Source organism: Marmota flaviventris, chromosome 4 (assembly GCF_047511675.1).
Source record: "Marmota flaviventris isolate mMarFla1 chromosome 4, mMarFla1.hap1, whole genome shotgun sequence".
Lineage (NCBI taxonomy): Eukaryota > Metazoa > Chordata > Mammalia > Rodentia > Sciuridae > Marmota > Marmota flaviventris.
The window spans coordinates 87619901-87644239 of record NC_092501.1 but is presented as its reverse complement, the minus strand read 5'-3'; the positions used below and the strand labels follow the sequence as shown (position 1 = coordinate 87644239).

The 24339-nt window shown below is 37.8% G+C and overlaps 1 protein-coding gene across 3 annotated transcripts in view; it reads right to left on the bottom strand.

Annotated features, from left to right (window-relative positions):
* Window positions 1–1312: 1312 nt before the first annotated feature.
* Eef1akmt1 (EEF1A lysine methyltransferase 1) overlaps window positions 1313–24339 on the bottom strand; it is a 42870-nt gene continuing 19843 nt past the window's right edge. For all 3 annotated transcript variants that reach the window (XM_027941557.2, XM_027941558.2, XM_027941560.2), the window contains 3 exons: window positions 12023–12105; window positions 3408–3688; window positions 1313–1607 (listed from right to left, as the gene is read on the bottom strand). In XM_027941557.2, coding sequence (XP_027797358.1) covers window positions 1480–1607; window positions 3408–3688; window positions 12023–12105 — 492 coding nt within the window. In that variant the 3' untranslated portion in view covers window positions 1313–1479. The remainder of the gene's footprint in view (window positions 1608–3407; window positions 3689–12022; window positions 12106–24339) is intronic.

Genomic DNA, 24339 nt, shown 5'->3' with positions numbered 1-24339 from the left:
CAGTCAGGATAGGACAGGTTTAGCTCCAGTGAGTCACAAGTCCCACAGTCTGATGGTCAACAGCAAAAGCTCATTTCTCACTGTTCCTCATGTCCCCTGCATGTTGGCTATGGCCCTGCCACCCTTGAGGACTACGTAGCCAGAGCAGCTTCTGTCTGGAATGCTGCTGGTCACTGTCGGAAGCAGAGCTTTATTCAGAAGTGACACGTGTCACTTCCTTTCACATTCGGTCAGCCAAAGCAAGTCATATGAGGTGGGAATAACCCTTTCCCAGAGAGACAGTGTTGATTTGGGGGAAAGTATCTTGAAATGATTATAGATCTCCAAAAAATTGCAATATTACCAGAGAGGTGTGTACCCTTTACCTAGTTTCCCCCCTCCAGCATAATGTCACAACCAGGAAACCAAGGCCAGTACAACCACAGACCCCATTCTCTATTCCAAGTTCACATTTTGTTTTACATACTCATTTGTGCATGTGAAACCCAAGCCACAGACAAGACACAAAACAATCCAGGACCACAGAGAACTTCCCTTTGTGGCCGTGCCCCTCCCCACAGCCCCCCTCCCCCATTTGTTCTCCATTGGAGAATGTTATATAACTGGAAACCTATAGCATGTGACCTTTGGGAATTGGCTTTTTTCACCCAGCATGATGTCCTTAAGATCCATCCAACTTATAGATTTCAATGGTCCATTCCTTTTGATTACCATGAAGCCTTCTGGGGTATAGATGTATCAGAAATATTTTTTGAACAATAAGAATCTAGTGCAGTCCCCAGCTGTTTCTTGGTAACAATGTTTGGTTCACAGGTGGCACTGACTTCTTCAGGCAGTTTGGAATGAGAATGCTGAGGCTCAGCCACTGGCAGAGGGCACCTGAGATACATTCAAGTCACCCCTCCCAAACTGGGAAAAGGAGGAGAAATATAAAAGGCACTCAAAAATTGGTTCCTTGGATTATCAACTGATTTCATGGAGGCAAGTCAAGTCTCCCTGGGTGGCTGGAGCAGGATGTCAAGTGCTCTCACAAGACCAAGGATGCTGCATGCCAACCACTAGAAGCACCCACTATCCACTGCTGGTCAGAAGGAGCCCACTTTAAGGAACCTCTGGCCCAAAGCAGACACCAATATCCTGTTCACCTCAAGAGGCTTGGGTAAGCCAGCAAGTTGTTCTGTTTTTTCCACATATGTTATCAAATGAGGAATGCATTAGACAGGTTTTAAGATTTCTTTCAACTCTAATTCCATGGATTTGACTGGCAGAAGAATCCCAAATTCCAGGGATGCCCTCATTAAAGAAACAATAATGACAGTTTTCTCCTTTATTCTGAAAATTAGGCCAGGACAGCCCCAGTTTGGGGGGAGTGGGAGAAGAGGTTATAGCTTTTCAATTGACTAAGAAAATAAAAAGGGGGAAATGAAAATGTCACCGGGATCCTTTCCTGTAACATGTCCCTGTCCATGTTTAGGTTCCCTAGTCCAGTCCAGAATCATAATTCACATAGCAGCGGAACTCATTTGCCAAGTTTCGTGTGTGTTCTGGAATAAACTTGCACATCCTCACATCCAGGAGTTGCGCTGCCTGTTCTTCCATGACGGCACCTGAGGAGAACAAATCCAATGAAACAGAGTGAAATACCAACCAGGAGAGGGGACCAATCATGGCTGTGGAGCAGATTCTAGACTAAAACACTTGAAACAACTAACACAGAGAGTGGGGGTCCATTCTTTATATCCCCCTTTACCTTCTCTGACATTTTTATAAATTATCTACTTTTTCCATTTCTTTTTTAGTTAATAAGTAATCTTCCTATTTCTGCAAAGCTTGGACACTTAGAAACAGAAGTGGATTATAATTTATAAAGGAAGACGAGGAAAGCAAAAAGAACTACTAGGCCTTCCCGGTTGAGTCAATAACTTCTTTTTGGTTAGTATATAATCTTACAGAGCCTATGAATGAACATGGACCACCTGTTTGCCCATCTCTCCAATTTCTCTCCCAGCCTACTCCTTGCCCTGTGGTCCATCTTGCCCAAGTGCTCCTCTCCCAACACTCACATGTTGCAGAGAGCACCAGCCAGAAAACAGAAGAATCCCTGATTCTTGCCCTTTCTTCCCCTCCACATTCAGATCATAGCAAGTTCTTCCAATTTTATCACCCAACATGATCTTTTATCTATTCCTAATGCTGTAACCTTGCCAGAACTGCTGTCACTCTCAGCTGAACACTGTGGTGGCCCCACGTGGCACCTGTATCCACTAGCCACTTTGGTACAAAGCTCCAGAGACCAATTGGACCAATTAGACTAATTGGACCCAGTGGTTTTTGGACTAAACACTGTAAAAGAAAGCCTTGATTCCTGGCTCTCATCTGTACAGGGTTTGGGTGGGTAACACCTCTTGTTCCACACTACGTGACACCACCCTCTGGTCACATTGAGCCCCTGAACCTGGTCTGTGCTGGCCCACCCCTGCCAGGGTTGAGGGCACCTTGACTTCCCGCTGAGATCTTGCCCCGGGTCTGGAGTTCCCTCCCAGTCTTCCTCAGTACCAGCCCTGCTTCTCTTTCTTCATTACACTTGAAGAGAATTAGAGCTTCATTTCTTAGGTCTGTTTTGTCACATTTTAAAAATATTTCTCTCCTAAAACTAAAAGGTATATCCCAAGAGATCAGATTACCTGCTTGTTGGCTGGCACAAAGGGTTAGTAAATAGTTGTCAAATGAATGAACATTAAGTAAATTACATTGGTATGAACAAAGAGTGGCATTCTTCACCAAATAAACAATTCTACACCACCCAAGAGCAGACCCCCTGCAGCTCCAGGGCAAAGAGCAGAGTAGGGCATGCAGGAAAGAAGCTGTGGCCCTGAGGACCTGGGAGTAGGACCCGCGACCACACCAAGCACACAGACACAGGGCTGCACAGAAGTAAAGAGATGGGTAGGTGAAGTTTTAGTTCTCAAATTTTAATAAATAATCTTAAGAAAGTGTATCAGTTGCATGAAGAAAACTTTTACTAATGAACCTAATGTAATGTTTAGCTCTATAACCTAAGACAATTCCCTTTATAGATTCTGATTTTCTCTTTATCACTTGTGGAGTCTGGATCAAATACTATTGTTACCATGATGACAGTTCAGTGTCAGATCTTAAGCTAAGCATTTCATGGTCAGCACGATTCACCATGACCCTTAAAAGCAGGTAGTATTTATTATCAGTTTCAGTTTATAGATCAGAAACCCATGGCACAGAGAGGTTAAATAACTTGTTTAAGGTCACATGGTAAGTTCTAAGATTCAGTTCTAAGGATCTGAGTTCTAAGATCTCTTCCAGCTCTTGGAACCCAAGACTTGACTATCCACTGTCATCAGCCTACATGAGACCCAAAATGTGGTACCTACCTGTGCATAGCAGAATCTTGCCCCTTGTCAGGTATTTGATGGTTTCGGATGTCTTCCTGAGACATTCCTCAGAAAGATAGGGAGGATCTGCTATTACAATGTCAAAACTATGTGCAACAATTTTTTCAGGTAAATCCAATGGATTATTATAATCATAGAAGATAAATTCTTCTCCATACATGGCGAATCTTTTGTCATATTCAAAGATGTATATAGAGAAGTCTTCTCTGTGTAGTTCTCTGAGTTTCTGATAAACACTGGGGGCACTCACACACGCAATTCTACAATACAAAATAAATACACTGTGAGAGATCTTTAATGGTGCTACTTTCCTCAAAATAATGGGTCCTTGTGTTCAGATTTTCTTGAATCAAATAATAGTGCAAGCTAATGATTAGTAAATTTTTGAGAAAAACATTATATAGTCTCACTTTTAAAGAATTTGTTATTTAAAAATACGTAACTCATAATTTGAGGTTATGAAATAATAAATGTACTTTTATAGAAAAAATGTTAAAAACATCAGGAACACATTATGATAAAAATTAGATGTAGTTAGCCCAAAGTCTAAATTCACCAAGTGTTTTCATGTTGAGTTTTTAATACTCCTTTCAAATACTTTTAGTCCAAACTAGATATTTTGAAGTCATTTTGTAATATTCATGATCTTGCAAGAAAAATCCCAAGTAGATCCCTAAATACCTCCAGTTTTCCAAAAAGATATAATAAAGCGAGGTCTTATTGCAGACAAACTACTCTGAATGTTTGCATCTTTTTTTGTGCATGTAAGAAAATCAAAGAATGTATTCTTTTTTGCTTGAGATCAAATGCAGGGCTTTGTGCATGCTAGGCACACTAAGCTACGTTCCCAGTTCAAAGACCTTATTTCATTACAAGTAGTGCACAGTTTATATGAATGGGTAGTTTTCCAAGAGATAACTTTTAACTCCAGTTGCTGAAAAATCCAAAAAAACCTAAATATTGAAATGCTGACTTGACTATGGTATGTTTATTTCATGGTAGCCACTTTTAAAAAGACTGAAATAGACCTCTGTATGCTGATTAGGACTGATCACCAAGATCTATTCAAGGAACAGAGAAGAGTAAAACATGATTTCATGAGTATGGGATAGTAAAGGCTGGTGAGGTCAAAACGTGTGTCCTAGCCAGCTGGTGGGGACAGGGCCCTCCCAGCTCAGCACTTCTGCACAGGGCTGGGAGGACACAGGGACAGCGCAATTCTATCTCTACTTCGCTGAAAGAACAAACTGCAACATTCAGGATCAGGTATGCACAATGGAAATTCCTCCCTCCCTCCTTTCCCCTCCCAACCTCCCTTCCTTTCACTGAATTACACCCCTAGCCCTTTCTATTTTTTATTTTGAGACAAGGATTTGCTAAGTTGCCAAGGCTGGCTTCAAACTCGTTATCCTCCTGCCTCAACCTCCCAAGTTGCTGGGGTTGCAGGTGTGCACCATTACACACAGCTTACATACAATGCAAAATTTTTCTGAGAAAGAAGAAATAAAGGTATTTCCAGGCAAACAAAATCTCAGTGCTTGCTTGAGCAGGTTTCCCTGCACTTCAGGCAGGGCAGTGGACCAAGTTGCAAGATGGAATGAGACCGGAGAGGCTGGAGAAGTTGGCAAAAGATAGTGAAGGTTATCAGGTAGCACCTGATGAGCCAGCTAACCACTGGGTGACCTTCTGCAAATGACTGAATTTCTCCAGCCTTGCTGTCTGTCTTTAGAATGGAGAGCGTAAAAGTAATGACTCCACAGAGATGAAAGGACAGAATAAAATGACACTGGTAAAGCACTTATAAGAGAGGGTACACAGTGATCAATAAATTATTTTTACTATCATTCATGTTTAAAATTATGACTTAGTACCTAGAAACACTGATGTCACCTTTCAGAAAAAAAAAACAAAAAGTTGCTTTCAAGGCTCTCCCTTTCTCTCTCTCTCTCCCAGGCTTTTTAATTTTATTTTAAGACAGGGTCTTAATATGTTACCCAGGCTGGTCTTGAACTTGTAGTCCTTCTGCCTCAGCCTCCCAAGTAGCTGGAATTACAGGACTGCACCACGACTGGTAAAGTATCTATTTAAGAAGTAATTCATCCCCAGGATTCTTTTCCACACCCATGTCTTAGAGCATATGCTTTCCACAACTGGCAGAAACTGGAGGAATGTTCTTTGGATTGGGGCATGCTCAAGAGAGGGATGATAACCACAATTGATGATGTGGTTCTATGTGGAAATAAAAGGGAACTGGGTGTTTAGCTCAGTGACAGGGAACTTGCCTAACAGGCTAATGTTCTGGTGCCACAGTTTGGCTGGGCACAAATGCCGCAGTCTGGCTGGGCACACAATCACGAGCCACCACACAGCTTGTAGATTCAAACAGCAACTCTTTATTCCCGAACTCACACCGGCACTCTACAAACACGTTCTGGGGAAATCCACGTTCTCTGCCCAAATCCACCCACTGGGCTTCTGTCTCCCAAAGAATATACTGTCTGAATCCCGTGAGAACTCAAGGGGAACTCAGGCAGCAGGATACACCCTATTCCCAGCAGGACTAATCTTAAACCTTAAACCTGGAACCTAAACCGGGAACGCCCTAATCCGCCTTGGTCCTTGAGCAAGGTCACCTACATTCAATGTCACTGCAACATGGGGTACGCTGGCAAGGAAACTGTCATACCTACTTGGCTAATGGCTCCCAGCATTCTGGGTTCCATTTCTGGCACTGAAAAGAAAAAAAAAAAAAAAAAAAGCAAAGCAAAACAAAACAAAAGAATAGGAAGTTAGAAGAAATACATTAAACTCAATGGATATTGAGACTTCCTCTTCTTTCAGTCATTGAAGGATGCATAACTTCCAGGGAAGAATTAAGAGAATCTTCCCTAGATCTCTGACCAGCCTATAGGAAAATGCTATACACAATGACACTAGGTAGGGGCTCTCTAGGAAATAGCTCATCCTGATCCTCCAACTATAGAGACCAAAGTAGATAATGTAGGGCTGGGGGTGTAGATCAGTGGTAGAGCATATGCTTAGCACATGTGAAGTCCTGGGTCCAATCCCTAGCGCTAACCCCCAAACCAAACCAAACAATAATAACAATAAATTAAAGTAAATAAGGAACACCCACGTGTCAAATCTTCCAGCTTTTGAGTGCCCCATGCTTAAATATGAATGTACAGCTGAGGGTCAACAGACATTTGAAGCACCAATATTAGACAAGTATCTGAGGTTAGATAGATAAAAGCATTTCAGAGTAAACAGAAACTATGCAGGGAAAAGAAAATGTTTATAAATTATAGGAAAATGCTATACACATTGACACTAGGGGCTCTCTAGGAAATAGCTCATCCTGATCCTGATGTTATAAATTAGTTACAGAACTAATAATATTCCTAAGAGGGATGAACAAGATACAATAGTAAATGAATATTCAAAGGTCAAAAAAAGAGCTATATACAATTACAAATATGATAGTATATATGACAAACTCAATAGAATAGTTAGACAATAAAGTTGAGGAATTCTCCGAGAAAGCTGGATAAAGAGACAACAGACAGAAAATGAGAAAATTAGAGTCCATATTCAATTAGCAGAAGTTCCAGAAATGGAACAGGAAAAAAAAAAAAAAGAAAAGAAAGAAAAAGAAAACCATGGGTGAAGAAATCAAAGAAAGAATTTAAGACAATTTCTTTCCCAAACTGAAGGACGTGAGTTAAAAAAAAGAAAGGATTTCTTAGTGTTCAATGCAATAGATAAAAGTGGCAAAAACCAAAAAACTACTCTGGGTACCAAAGATTAAGAAAAGAAAACCCTAAGCCTATAGGGGAAAGAACCAAAAAAACAAAAACAAAAAACCAAAACAGGTTTCTTACAAGAAATCAGAGTGTCATTGGCTTTCTCAACAGAAACAATGGAAGCTTGGAGAAAATGGAGCAATTCCTTCCAAATCTAGATTTAAATACCCAGAAAAACTATCACTACCAAGTGTTAGGGGAGAAGCCAGGTGTAGTAATTAGCTTTTTCTTGCTATGACAAACACCTGAGAAAAATAACTTAGAGAAGGAAAGATTTTGGCTCACAGTTTAAAGGTCTCAGTCCATGGTTGGCTGGCTCCACTACTTTGGGCCTGAAGTAAGGCAGAACATCATGGAAGAAGGGTGTGGCAGAGGAAACTGTCAGCTCATGGCAGCTGGGAAGCAAAGAGAGTGAGAGAGAGCAAGAGCAAGAGAGAAGGAAGGCGTTAGGGACAAGATATAGTCCCCAAGGGTATGCCTCAGGGACCCACTTCTTCCAACTATGCCCCACCTCCTACAATTTATACCGCCTCCCAAGAGTCTATGTAAATTATTAATCCATCAGTGAATTGATCCACTGATGAAGTTAGAGCTCTTATGATGCATTCACTTCCCAAAATCCCCAACTATTAATATTACTGCATTAGGGACAAGGCCTTCAACACACGAGACTGGAGGATTCCAGATCCAAACCATAACATCTGGTGCAATAACACCTGTAATCCCAGCTACTCTGGAAGATTAACCGTATTTATGTGGGTTTGTCTCTGTGTCCTCTATTATGTACCATTGGGCTACCAGTCTATTTTGGTGCCAATACCATGCTGGTTTTGTTACTATAGCTCTGAAGGATAGTTTAAGGTCTGGTATTATTATGCCTCCTGCTTCACTTTTCTTGCTAAGGACTGCTTTAGCTATTCTGGGTCTCTTATTTTTCCAAATAAATTTTATGATTGCTTTTTCTACTTCTATTTCTAAGACTGTCATTGGGATTTTAATAGGAATTACATTGAATCTGTATAAAGCTTTTGGTAGTATGACCATTTTGACAATATTAATTCTGCCTAACCAGGAGCATCAGAGATCTTTCCATCTTCTGAGGTTTTCTTCAATTTCTTTCTGTAGTTTTCACTGTAGAGGTTTTTCACCTTTTTTGTTAGATTGTCTCTTTTTTTTTTTTTTTTAAGGCTATTGTGAATGGAGTAGTTTTCCTAATTTCTCTTTCAGTGGACTTATCGCTGATGTATAGAAATGCATTTGATTTATGGGTATTGATTTTATATCCTGCTACTTTGCTGAATTCATTTATTAGTTCTAAAAGTTTTCTGGTGGAATTTTTTGGATCTTCTAGGTACATAATCCTGTCATCAGCAAATAGTGGTAGTTTGAGTTCTTCTTTACCTATTTGTATCCCTTTAATTTCTTTCTTTTGTCTAATTGTTCTGGCTAGAGTTTCAAGGATGATGTCAAATAGAAGTGGTGAAAGAGGACATCCTTGTCTTATTCTAGTTTTTAGCGAGAATGCTTTCAGTTTTTCTCCATTTAGAATGATGCTGGCCTTGAGTTTAGCATATATAGCTCTTATAACATTGAGGTATGTTCCTATTATCCCTAGTTTTTCTAGTGTTTGAACATGAAGGAGTGCTGTATTTTTTCAAATGCTTTTTGTGCATCTATTGAGATGATCATATGATTCTTGTTTTTAAGTCTATTAATATGATGAATTACATTTATTGATTTTCATATGTTGAACCAACCCTGCATTCCTGGGATGAATCCTCCTTGATCGTGGTGCACTATCTTTTAAATATGTTTTTATATGCAATTTGCAAGAATTTTATTGAGAATTTTTACATCTATGTTCATCAGGGCTATTGGTCTGAAGTTTTCTTTCCTTAATGTGTCTTTGTCTGTTTTTTGTATTAGGGTGATGTGGATGCTAATTCACAGTAATGCAGGGGGAGCACTAGGGAAGAATAATGTTACCTTAGATTAGGAGTAGGAAGTGATGGGAGGGATATATATATATATATATATAGAGAGAGAGAGAGAGAGAGAGAGAGAACTGGTCAAATCAAGATATATGTATATATATATATATTATATAATATAACATATATTATATATATCACACATATATATAATTATCATACCTGACCCCATAAACTGGTACAATAATGATTTTTCAAAATAAAATAAATCATTTTTTAAAAGTTCACATCAGAAACATTGTTAACAAATAAAAAGCAAATGAAAAACTGGGGAAATATGTAATATGTAGTATGTTTTGGAAATCTGCCTTATCACGGCAACCATTCTATCTATATGTATCTCAGAACATATTGTAAGCCTCAAATATGCAAAATAAACTTTATTTTAAAAGTAAAAAAACCAAAACAAAACATGTTTGTACTTACTGATAGGAGATCTAGATAGAAAATTTGGAAGTTAATTAATAATATGGATACAGAATACATAAAAATAAAAGAATTATTATCTGCATAGAAAATAAAAATTGTAGAAAAGAGGAAAATTGAAGTCTTAACTATAAATAAGACTATACAGCCACAACAACATGAGCCAGTTATAGGGTACTGATTTAACATCTGAGCAGCCATCTTAAATGTTAACTGCCATTTTATGAGATAAGTTTCACTTTCCTGTACTTCCTCTTACCCAAACTCCCCTCACCTCCATTAGTGACCTACCCACCCCATGGTACCATAACCCTAAGTCAATCCCAGAAGGACACTACTTCTTTGCTCTGGAAAGCCCCATGGTACCATGGACCTAAGCCAATCCCATGCTATACCCCACCTGCCTAGCTCTAATGCAAGCACCCCTGATCCTATCCCATAGAGCCACAACGACAACTCCAAACCCCTAACCCACAAAAGCTGAGCACCCGAACATCTTGGGGCCTCTCTCTCCTCTCTATAGAGAGATGGCCTTTATTTGTCGGCTTTGACAAATAAACTTTCGTGTGGCTCTCTGCCTGGTCTCCGTCCTTCATTTCTTGCTCTCCTGTCTCTTGTTTTCTCACTTTCCTTTCACCGGTCCTAACTAAAATTAAGATAGGACTATTGGGAATATGGACAGAAAGCATGCATGTTATGTGATTATGGTAGAGCATAAAAAGAGCTAAATCCTCTACAGTGAAAAGAAAGAAGTACCCCCTTGACTGTGGTTTTGCTTTCTGCAGTTTCAGTAATCTGTAACTGATATAATTCTAAAACATTAAATGGAAAATTCCAGAAGTTGTTCATAAATTTTAAATAACTTTCAGTTGCTATTGTTGATCTATTACTGTGTAGAGCGCTTGCCTTGCATGTGTGAGGCACTGGGTTAGATCCTCAGCACCACATAAAAATAAATAAACAAAATAAAGATAGTGTGTCCATATACAACTCTCTCTCTCTCTCTCTCTCTCTCTCTCTCTCTCTATATATATATATATATATATATATATATACTACTATAGTTTAAAAAAAAAAGAATGTATGTATGGAACAACATAGTGTATAAAGAGTTTCATACTACCTATGGTTTCAGGTACCCACTGAGATCTTGGAACAGATCCCCCTACAGATAAGGGGGAATGATAGTAAATGTCTAAAAATGACAAATCACAAAGTAGCAATATAAACATATTACTCAGAAATCTGACTGTAAATACCAAAAGAATCAACTGAAAAGAAGCTGAAAGTAGGGGGCAGGCATGAGGGACATTAGTAATGGATGTTTTTCTGAATAAACCTTTTAGAAACATTTGACCCTTTAAATTACATGCATGAAGTTGGGCGCAAAGGCACAAGCCTGTAATCCCAGGAGCTTGGGAGGCTGAGATAGGAGGATTGCAGAGTTCAAAGCCGGCCTCAGCAATGGCGAGGCACTAAGCAATTCAGTAAGACCCTGTCTCTAGATAAAATACAAATACGGCTGGGAATGTGGCTCAGTGGTTGAGTGCCCCTGAGTTCAATCCCTGGTACCTGCTCCCCCAAAAATTATATGCACGAAAACCTTTGACAAAAATAAAAACCAAATTAACAAAAAAGAAAGCCTATATTCATCAAAGTTCAAAAAGACCAAACATTATGATTTCTCTGTCTCTCTTTCTCTCTTTTTTTGTGCTGGGGAATCAAACTCAGGGCCTAAGCAAGTGCTCTACCACTGAGCTATACCTGCAGCCTCCAAGGTGTTCTCTTTTAAAGCAAACTCTAGACATATAAAGGAAAGAAATTGGTTGGAAAATGTCAATATAAGAATAGTGGGCTGAGGATATAGCTCAGTTAGTAGAGTGCTTGACTTGTATGCACAAGACCCTGTGCTCAATCCCCAGAACCGCCAAAAAAAAAAAAAAAAAAGGAATAAAGGCCGGGGATACAGTTTAGTAGTAGAATATCACATTTGCCTAGCATGTGCTAGATCCCAGGTTTAATCTCTAGTACAATCACACACACACACACACACACACACACACCCCAAAAAAAAAAAAAAAAACCAAGAGAGAGAGAGATTAGAAATGACATGATGAATAGATTTCTGAATGCATCCCTAAACTCAGTGTTGAAGCAGTTCTTAATTGGTCATGTGCTGCAAACCACAATATTTGCATATTATAGTAAAACTTCTCACAAACCATCTCTCATCTAGGAAGAACGTTCAAAATATTAATTTACAGATCCATTTAGGGTTCATAAGCATGATAACCAGTTTTCATGCCATTGTGTGAGATGTGCCTCAGATTCATTTAGAGTAGAAGACAAAAAGGAAACAAATATTGAATCTCACCTGCCACCTTCTCCAGCAGCAGCAATCACCTCCTGTGCAAGTCGCAGAGCAGTTTCCTGACTATACCAAAACTGGCTCAATTGCTGTAACAGAGGGAAGGGTTGATATCATTTCAGAATTCACATAAACTTTGCTCTTTTCATTTATACCTACTATGCCAGTATGCATGTATTCACTTCTTTTGTAAATTAATTTCTTTGAAGCCCATATGTATAAATTAAATTTATGCATTAAGTATCAGTTACTGCTAATGTGACAAAAAGAGATAACTGGTCAATGTTTCTCTTGAGAGAATACACCCCTACCTTTATATGAGTCTTCCCCTCCAAAAAAATTAAACTTGAACCTGATTAGGCTTCTAGATTCAGTTACAAGTGAACAGAATCACAAACACAGAGGATGGGAGAACATGTTAAAGACACCACAGGGATGCAGATAATTTCCCCCCCCTCCATGGCCTTATGTGCATGTTTCCTGAATTATATATTTCTCAGTTAGGGCTAATTATTTTTTTGTTTTGTTTTGATTTGTTTTCTTCTTGTTCCATTTCATGCTGGTTGATGCTTTTCTTTAAAATTCTTCTGATCCTTAAAGATGTATTCGTATTTGTAAATTAAGGACTACCGTAGTGGAAATAAAGTAGCTACTCTGTAAATCTATTTCTTCAACAGACCTTTCTCTACTCTGAAAATACAGGGCCCAGGTGGACCAGTTTCCTGGGGCATGCAAACCAAGGATTCTCTACTGTAAAAATCCATCCAGGGAGGCTGGGGTTATGGCTTAGTGGTAGAGTACTCGCCTAGCACACTTGATGCACTGGGGTCGATCCTCAGCACCACATAAAAATAAATAAATAGGGGCCGGGGTTGTGGCTCAGTGGTACAGTGCTTGCCTAGCATGCATGAGGCACTGGGTTCGATCCCCGGCACCACATAAAAATAAAATAAAGGTATTATATCCATCTACAACTATAAACAAACAAACAAATAAATAAATAAAAATAAAGGCATTGTGTCCACCTACAACTAAAAAAAAAAAAATTAGCCAAAAAAAAAAAAATCTATCCAGGGAGAAGCAGATGATCATGACCCCAGCTGGCCCCTGTGGAGAAGGAGGAGGAGCAGACGACCATCACACACACACACACACACACACACACACACACACACACACACCAGCCGACAGTAAGGTAGGAAGAGAGCAATCCTGACCCGCCACCCAGTAGGAGGAAAGCAACCTCAGACCAGATGTTCTGCGGCCCCATTTACCAACACGTGGGGTGGTTTTCCCCTCTGGCTTCCATCTAGTGACAACAACCAGGACCTATAAGACCATCTTCCAAGTTCCTGCAGGCAAGATATTGGTAACCTGCAGGGACACTACAAGATTATAAGGTAGAAACTGTAACACCTCGAGTCCACACTGCTAGAGAGGAAGACAAACAAACCACACGAAGAAACAAGGGAAGAAAGTGCGTGGAACACACTAAGCTGACACAATAATGGATGCTATTGACAGCACAGTAGATGAAATGTCAGAGAAGGAGTTTGGAGTGTACATAAAAAATTATCTGAGAAGCAAAGAATGAATTAAGAGAGCAAATACAGGCAACAACTGACTGCTCCAACAAAGAGATACAAGAGGAAATATAGGTAGCAAAAAAGATTACTTTAAGAAAGAGATAGAAGCTCTGAAAAACAAACAAACAAACAGAAATCCTTGAAATGAAGAAAACAATAAACCAAAAAAAAATTCAATAGAATGCATCAACAACCGACTAGATCACTTGGAAGACAGAACCTCAGGCAATGAAGACAAAATATATAATCTTGAAAATAAAGTTGACCACACAGTGAAGAAGGTGAGAAGCCATGAATAGAATCTCCAAGAATTATGGGACAACATGAAAAAACCAAATCTAAGAATTAGAGGAAGCACAGAGATACAAACCAAAGGAATGGCCAATGTCTGCAATGAAATAATATCAAACATGGAGAATGAGTTGGAAAATCAAATACAAGAGGCTTACAGGACCCCAAATGTACAAAATTACAACAGATCCACACCAAGGCACCTTACAATGAAAATGCCAAATAAGGACAGAATTTTAAAAGCCACAAGAGAAAAGTTTCAGATTACATATAGGGGGAAATCAATTTGGATCTCAGCAAATTTTTCAACCCAGACCCTCAAAGCCAGGAGATTGTGGAACAACATATATCAAGCACTGAAAGAAAATGCATGCCAATCAAGAATCTTTTATCCAGCAAAATTAAGTTTCAGATTTGATGATAAAATAAAAACCTTCCATAATAAACAAAAATTAAAAGAATTTACAACATGAAAGCCTGCACTACAGGTTGTGGCTCAGTGGTAGAGCGCTCACCTAGCATGCATGAGGCACTGGGTTCAATCCTCAGCACCACAATAAATATAAAATAAAAGATATTATGTCCACCTAAAACTTAAAAATAAATATTTTTAAAAAAAGAAAGCCTGCACTACAGAATATTCTTGGCAAAATATTCCATGAGGAGGAAATAAAAAACAACAGTGAAAATCAGCAAAGGGAGGAACTACACTAAGGAAAAATCCAATCAAAGGAGAAACCAACTCAAGTTAAAAATAAAAAATAAACCAAAATGACTGGGAATACAAACCATGACTCAATAATAACCCTGAATGTTAATGGCCCAAACTCATCAATTAAAAGACACAGAATGTCAGATTAAATTTTTAAAAAATACATCCAACAATATTCTGCTTTCATGAGACTCATCTCATAGGAAAAGACAACCACAGACTGAAGGTGAAAGGTTGGGAAAAAAATATATCACTCACATGGGCCATGTAAACAAGCAGGGGTTTCCATCCTCAAATCAGATAAAGTGGGCTTCAAACCAAAGTTAGTCAGAAGATATGAAGAAGGACATCTCATACTGCTTGAGAGAACCACACATTAACAAGACATAATAATCATAAACATCTATGCCCCAAACAATGGAGGTTCTACGTATATCAAACAAACCCTTCTCAATTTCAAGAAGCAAATAAATCCCAACACAAAGATACTGGATGACTTCAACACACCTCTCTCATCACTGGATAGATCTTCTAAACAAAAACTAAACAAATTATAGGACTCAAGAATACAATCAATGATTTAGACTTAATAGACATACATTTCATCCATCATCAAGCAAATACACCTTCTTCTCAGCAGCATATGAATCCTTCTCTAAATAGATCATTTATTATGCCACAAAGCAACTCTCAGCAAATACAAAAAAATAGAGATACTACCCTGTATTCTATCAGATCATAAAGGAATGAAACTAGAAATCAATGATAAAATAAAAAATAGAAATTATTCTAATACCTGGAGCCTAAATAATACGATATTGAATAAGCAATGGTAGCAGAAGACATCAGGGAAGAGATAAAAAAAATTCTTAGAGGTAAACAACATACAACATATCAAAATCTCTGGGACACTATGAAGGCAGTACTAAGAGAAAAGTTCACTGCATGAGCTCATTCATTAAAAGAATAAAGTCAACAAATAAATGGCCTAACATTACATCGCAAAGCTCTAGAAAAAACAAAAACAAAATAAATCAACACCAAAAGTAGAAGACAAAATGATTAAAATCAGAGCTGAAATCAATAAAATTGAAACAAAAGGAACAATTCAAAAATTTGACAAAATGAAAAGTTGTTTCTTTGAAAAAATAAATAAAATTGATAGACTCTTAGCCATGCTAACAAAGAGAAGAAGAGAAAAATTCAAACTACTAAAATTTGTGATGAAAAAGGAAATATCACGATGGACACTATTAAAATACAGAAGATAATTAGAAACCACTTTGAAAATTTAAACACCAATAAAATAGAAAATCTCAATGACATTGACAACTTCTAGAAACATATGATCTACCCAAACTGAATCAGAAGGACATACTCAATTTATTTATTTTATTTTTTTCAAAACTTTTTTTTTTTAATACTTATTTTTTAGGTGTAGATGGACACAACACAATGCCTTTATTTTTTTATGTGGTGCTGAAAATCGAACCCGGTCCCACCCATGCTAGGCGAGCACTCTACAGCTGAGCCACAATCCCAGCCCACATACACAATTTAAACAGATAAGTTTCAAGCAAGGAAACAGAAGATGCCATCAAAAGCCTACCAACCAAGAAAAGCCCAGGACCAGATGGATTCTCAGCCAAGTTCTACAAGACCTTCCAGGAAGAACTAATATCAATACTCTTAAAATTATTCCATAAGGGCTGGGGATGTGGCTCAAGCGGTAGCACGCTCTCCTGGCATGTGTGCGGCCCGGGTTCGATCCTCAGCACCACATACAAAAACAAAAACAAAGATGTTGTGTCCGCCGAGAACTAAAAAATAAAAAAATTTAAAAAAAACTCCCTCCCCGCCCTCCCCCACTCTCTCTCTTAAAAAAAATATTGCATAAAAGAGAAAAGGAGGGAACCCTTCTAAACTCATTCTATGAGGCTAGCATCACCCTGATACCAAAACCAGACAAAGACTCATCAAGGAAAGAAAACTTCAGACCAATATCCCTGATGAACATAAACACCAAAATTCTCAATAAAATCCTGGCTAATCACATACAAAAACATATTAAAAAGATAGTGCACCTCAATTAAGTGGGGTTCATCTTAGAGATGCAAGGTTGGTTCAACATATGGAAATCAATAAATGTAATACATCATATCAATAGACTTAAAGATAAGAATCAGATGATTTTCTCAACAGAAGCTAAAAAAAAAGCATTTGATAAAATATAGCACCTCTTCATTTTCAAAACACTACAAAAACTAGGAAAAGTTGGATTATATCAACATTATAAAAGCTATCTATGCTAAGCCCAAGGCCAACATCATTCTAAATGGAGAAAAATTGGAAGCATTCCCTCTAAAAACTGGAACAAGACAGGGATGCCCCCTTTCACCACTTCTACTCAACTCAGCCCTTGAAATTCTAGCCAGAGCAATCAGACAAACAAAATAAATTAAAAGGATACACATAGGAAAAGAAGAACTCAAACTATCACTATTTGCCTCACTATTTCTGAAGACATGATTCTATATTTAGAAGATCCAAAAAATTCCACCAGAAAACTTCTAGAACTAATAAATAAATTCAGCAAAGTAGCAGTATATAAAATCAATACCCATAAAATCAAATGCATTTCTATACATAAGTAAGGAATCCACTGAAAGAGAAATTAGGAAAACTATCCCATTCAATATAGCCTCAAAAAATAAAAAATACTTGGGAATCAATCTAACAAAAGAGATGAAAAACCTCTAAAATGAAAACTACAGAACTCCAAAGAAGAAAACTGAAGAAGACCTTAGAAAATGGAAAGATCACCCATGCTCTTGGATAGGCAGAATTAATATTGTCAAAATGACCATACTACCAAAACTGCTATACAGATTTAATGCAATTACTATTAAAATCCCACTGATCTTCTTCATAGAACTAGAAAAAGCAATCATGAATTTCATTTGGAAAAATAAGAGATCCAGAATAGCCAAAGTAATCCTTAGCAAGAAAAGTGCTATACAGATTTAATGCAATTACTATTAAAATCCCACTGATCTTCTTCATAGAACTAGAAAAAGCAATCATGAATTTCATTTGGAAAAATAAGAGATCCAGAATAGCCAAAGTAATCCTTAGCAAGAAAAGTGAAGCAGGAGGCATCCAAACCAGACCTTAAACTATTCTACACAGCAATAGTAATAAAAACAGCATGGTATTGGCACCAAAATAGGCATGTAGACCAAAAGTACAGAATAGAAGGTATAGAAACCAACCCACATAAATACAATTATCTTATACTAGACAAAAGTGCCAAAAACATACATTGGAGAAAGGACAGCCTCTTCAACAAATGGAGCTGGGAAAACTGGAAATCCATATATAGCAAAATGAAATTAAATCACTCTCTCTCACCATGCACAAAACTCAACTCAAAGGAGATCAAGGATTAGACCAGAGACCCTGCACTTAATAGAAGAAAAAGTGGGCCCAGATCTTCACCATGTTGGATTAGGCCCCAACTTCCTTAACAAGACTCCTAAAGCACAAGAAATAAAATCAAGAATCAATAAATGGTATTGATTCAAACTAAAAAACTTCTCAGCAAAAATAATCATTGAGGTGGGGGCTGGGGTTGTGGCTCAGCAATAGAGCACTCGCCTCTTACGTGTGAGACCCTGGGTTCGATTCTCAGCACCACATAAAAATAAATAAACAAAATAAAGATATTGTGCCCATGTATAACTAAAAAAATATTTAAAAAAAATAATCAATGAGGTGGAGAGAGAACCTACAATACGGGAGCAAATTTTTACCACATGCATGTCAGATAGAGCAGTAAACTCCAGGATATATAAAGAACTCAAAAAACTTAATACCAAAAACCCAAACAACCCAATCAATAAATGGGCTAAGGAACTGAACAGACACTTCTCAGAAGAAGATATACATGAGATCAACAAATATATGAAAAAATGTTCAACATCTCTAGTATCTAGAGAAATGCAAATCGAAACTACTCTAAGATTTCATCTCATCCCAGTCAGAATGGCACTATCAAGAATACAAGCAATAATAAGTGCTGGAGAGAATATGGGGAAAGAGGTACACTCAGACTGGCTGAGGGTGTAGCTCAGTAGTAGAGTGCTTGCCTAGCATGCATGAGGCACTGGGTTTGATCCTCAGTACCACATAAAAACAAATAAAACACTCGCCTAGCATGTGCGAGGCCCTGGGTTCAATCCTCAGCACCACATAAAAATAAATAAATAAAATACAGGTATTGTGTTCAACTACAACTAAAAAATAAATACTAAAATAAAATAAAATAAGGAACGCTCATACATTGCTGGTTGGACTGCAAATTGGTGCAACCACTTTGGAAAGCAGTGTAGAGATTCCTCAGAAAACTTGGAATGGAACCACCATTTGACCCAGCTATCCCACTCCTTGGTTTATACCCAAAGGACTTAAAGTCAACATACTATAGTGAGATAGCCACATCAATGTTTATAGCAGCTGAATTCACAATAGCTAAACTGTATAACTAACACAGATGCCCATCAATAGATGAATGGATAAAGAAAATGTGGTATATATACACAATGGAACATTACTCAGCATTAAAAGAGAATAGAATTGTGGCATCTGCAGGTAAATGGATGGAGTTGGAGAATATTACGCTAAGCAAAGTAAGCCAATCCCCAAACACTAAAGGCTGAATGCTTTCTCTGATTAGTGGATGCTGATCTATAGTGGGTGGGGGATTTGGGAAGAATGGAGGATCTTTGGATTGGGCAAAGGGGAGGGTTGGGAGGGGTTATGAGGGTGGGAAAGATGGTGGAATGAGATGGACATCATTACCCTAGGACGGTATGATTACACAAATGGTGTGTCCCTACACCACGTACAACCAGAGAATTGAAATGTTACTCTCCATTTGTATACAATGAATTGAAATGCATTCTATTGTCATGTACAACTAAGTAGAACAAATAAAAAAATATATTTAAAAAAAAAAAGGAAAGGTCTGGGGATGTGGCTCAAGCGGTAGCGCGCTCACCTGGCATGTGTGCGGCCCGGGTTCGATCCTCAGCACCACATACAAACAAAGATGTTGTGTCCGCCAAAAACTAAAAAATAAATATTAAAAATTCTCTCTCTCTTTAAAAAAAAAAAAAGGAAAAAAAATCTATCCAAAGGCCAGTTATGGTGGTGCATGCCTGTAATCCCAGTGACTCAGGAGTCTGAGGCAGGAAAATTGCAAGTTCAAAGCCAGCCTCAGCAAAAGCGAGGCACTAAGCAACTCAGTGAGACCCTGTCTATAAATAAAAAATACAAAATAGGGCTGGGGATGTGGCTCAGTGGTTGAGTGCCCCTGAGTTCAATTCCTGGTACCCCCCCCCAAAATCTATCCAAATGTTAGGGATATATCTCAGAGGCAGAGTGCTTATCTTGCATGCAAGAGGCCCTGGGTTCAACTGGTAGCACTGCAAAAAATAATAATCCTAATCTTGATCTATTTAGTGTCCAAATAACCCAAATGCCTATCAACTGATGAATGGATAGACAAAACATAGTACACATCCGTACAATGGAACATTATTCAGTCATAAAATGGAGTACCAAACACACTAAGACATGGATGGAGAAAGTTGATTAGCAGCTTCTAGGGCCTGAGAGGACTGGGGGATTACAAAGTGACAGTGACATAGGGTTTCTTTTTAAGGCAATGAAAATGTTTTAAAATTGACCATGGTGATTGTTGCAACAATCTTATGAATTGTGTCCCTAAACTCGGTGTAGTATACTCATAATCTTATGTATATACTAAAAACTATGAATTCTATACTGAATTTTATTAAGGATGAACTGCATGGTCTGTGAATTGTATCTCAAGGCTAAAATCTGATCAGAAAGAAAACTGTGCTGAGTATGGAGGACTGTAGTATAGGTCCCTCTGGAATGGCGCTGCCTTTTTTCCTCTTTACTATCATGGAGCTCTAGAATTACCTTGGATTCAATTTTATGTTTCTTTCTGCCTTTACTTCCCAAATTAGAGCATTCCCAAAGCAGGATCTCCAGTTTGATTAGTGAGGAATCCTTTGGGATTTGGCCTGGAGGTGAATGATTCTGATGCTCTGTTTGACTTCCAGATATGACTAGAAGGGGAAGAGACCGACTGGCCCCGTCATGGTAGCAGGACATCATATAATTCATCACAATGATATTGGTCCATGACCACTTTACATGCTATGTTCATAGGCTCTGGGACTGGAACCAGCACTCCTGGTTCTCCACGGGCAAAAAGCTCCCTATTCATGATGGTTCTCACTATGATGGCAATTTTCTCTGTTGCTTCACAGACCATTTGAAACTCACTTGCTTTTCTTCCAGAAATTCCTTAAAAGTTCTGATCAGTACAGGGCATTCTTTGTTCTTTTATTATTTTCTAAGGTAATTTAAAAAATATTTATTTTTTAGTTGTAGTTGGACACAATATCTTTATTTATTTTTGTGTGGTGCTGAGGATAGAACTCAGGGCCTTGCACATGCTAGGTGAGCACTCTACCCCTGAGCCACAACCCCAGCCCAATTTTTTTGTTTTTTAAGACGGGATCTTGCTATGTTGCCCAGGTTGGTCTCTAATTCATGGGTTCAAGTGATACTCCCACCTCAGCCTCCCAAGTGGCTAGGACTCTAATGTAATAATTTGGTTAAAAAACATCTTTACTATTCATTCAGTGCAAAAAGTAAAGTGATAATCCATACGACCAGTCTACCATCTTGCATCAGAAAATCTAATACTTTAAAAAATAATCTCACTTAGTAGATGTGTACCATGATTTTACCTCTTCAAACTGACTCTGTAACCTAACTCTGTAAGGCATCATTGCTGAGCTTTCTTAAATAAAGTTAAGAAACATTACAATTGCATTTTTTAAAAGTATTCCAGAATTTAATTATTCCTCTTCGATGGTGATTCAAAATTTCCAGTTTTTTACTATTACAAATGTGCTACAATAAATACCTCTTTAGTTTCCCCCTTTGTATTCATGTGCATATAATTTTCTGGGAGAAATTTCTAGAAATGAAATTCTGGATTGAAGGGTATATGCATTTAATATTTTGGTAGCTACTGCCAAATTGCCCTCCAAAAGTGGTTGAACCAATTTAAATTACTATCAACCATGTTTAACTGTTTTAATTTGCATTACCCTACTGGTACAGCTGAACATTTTTTCATGTGTTTAATTATTCAGTTTTATGTTTTCTTTTATAAACTGTTCCTGTTTTTTTAAATATTTATTTTTTGGTTGTAGTTGGATGCCATACCTTTATTTTATTTATTTTTATTTGGTGCTGAGGATCAAACCCAGGGCCTCACATGTGCTAGGCAAATGCTCTACCGCTGAGCCACCACCCCAGCCCAAACTGTTCCTATTCTTCCCTACTTTTTCATTGGGTTGCTTACTGTTTTATTATTTTTTATTTATTTGTAGAAGCTCTTTATATATATAATGAGAAAAGAAAAATGACAGGTGTCAGAGCCAGCCTGCAACTAGTGCCTAGGCCCAGTTGCTCTCTTCTTAACAGAAACTATTTTAGAAAATGCATCAGAGTTATTCTTGACTGTGATGGAGCAAGACAAAAATGACCACTCTGTAATCATGTCTTAGTACAGATAAAACAAGAACACTGCAAGTCACAAAAATGACCCTTTTCCCAGATAACATGAGGGCTTGTTGATGCTTTACAAATTATAGCTTTAGCCCACTTGATTCCTCCCACCTCCAAGACAGTAATTAAGATATTCAAATTATAGAATTGCCTGCTTTCTGACAGACTCTCCCCAACACCTAATGTAAGCCCATATCACAAAACAATCTCTGAACTCCCTCTTACTAAGATGATTCACAGTTTCCCCATGGTGTACAGTCTCTTGTTACAAGAAGTAATAGAACCAGTTCTGAGTGCTGATAGGAATGTTTTTTTGGTATCTTTGGTGTACACAAACATCTGCATGTTGATCCTTTAGCTCTCACAGATACAGATATTTTTTCCTTATCTTTTAACCTTGTTTATGAACCTGCGGTCCCACAGAAGAGCACTCTACCACTAAACCCAGCCCTTTAAAAATATATATTTTTTAAAAAGTCTTGAAATAGGATCTTTCCAAACTGTTCAGGCTGGCCTTAACTTAAAATTCTCCTGTTTCAGGCTCTCAAGTAGCTGATATTACAGGCATATACCACTGCACATGGTGGTAAGTTTCTAATTATATATTAAATCAATGTTCTTATTTCTCTACTTTAGATCATGAAAATATCGTATTTTCTTTTAATACATCATTACTTTATGTTTCATTTTAATTTAATGAGGGTTGAAGTGCTTTGTTTTTTTAAATATAGAACACTATGGCATTTAATTCCCACCTTTCACTCTGGGTAGCTTTCCTTGACTTCCCACTATCTGAATAGCCTACATTGTTATCCTTACATGTTGTTCCCATAGCACACATCAAAAACAGTCATCACTTCAGTCTTAGAATAGTTTGCTTTATTTATTGTTGCACTCTCTTTGACCTTTTAAAAGGTTTATCTGGAAGGTCTTATTAATATTTAACAACTCTATATTATTCACAACAATATAGCATTCAAAATGATTACAACAATTAGAATAAGGTGTTATTCTAAATGGCAAATGGTATGAACATGTAAACAAATCTTTAATAATATTAACTGACTATAATTAGAAGTAAGATTGGTTCACTTATTTCCATCTAGATGTCTGCACAGTATTTACTGAATATATACTTACATATTTTAAAATGTTTCCAAAGAGGAGAACATTCACATACATTTGTATATATGTATGATTTAATGTGTACCTCTATATCTATCCATTCTTAGCTACAGAAGAAATGCCCAGCTCTGACCTTGCCCTCTTTGCTAGGACAGCTGGAGGAAAGCCCCTATAAAAGTGCATTTAGCATGGATTTGGGAGATGGCAGATGATATCTGCTCTCAAGTATCATAAGTGGTAGGAGCTACCTGCTGGTTGGCATTGAGTTGTCTTTCTCCCTCACATAACACTGTTAGGAGACAATGATGTGTTTTGGTTCCCTCTTTATATCACTCAATTAAATTAAAAATCCTACTCTTCATCAATGTGTTACATGAACATGACTTTAAAAGTCAAAAGGACTACTATGCTTCTAAGGAAAAACAGGCCTCCTATCCCATGTCTCCCCACCTTTGGACCTACTTCTCAGATGCCACCATTTTCAACCCTCGGTCCTTCCTTCAATTGTTTACCCCATATCTCTAAATATTATGTTTAAATGCTCTCTCTTGGTTAATCAAATCTATGTATTACTTATTATGAAGATGAGGATTTTGCTCTCTCATACATACCTTTCCTCTTTCCTTCACCCTCTCAATATAGTTGTAACCCCAGTTGTGTTTAGTTAGAATTAATAATAAGTGTCCGTTGATGAGCCAAATTATGATTGTATTCCCTTCCAGCATACTTTTTTTTCCCTTCAGTTAATAAATGCATGATTATGGGGCTGGGGATGTGGCTCAAGCGGTGGCACGCTCACCTAGCATGCCACCACATACAAATAGAATAAAGATGTTGTGTCCACTGAAAACTAAAAAATAAATATTAAAAAGTTCTCTCTCTCTCTCTCTCTCTCTCTCTCTCTTTAAAAAAATAAAATAAAAAATAAATGC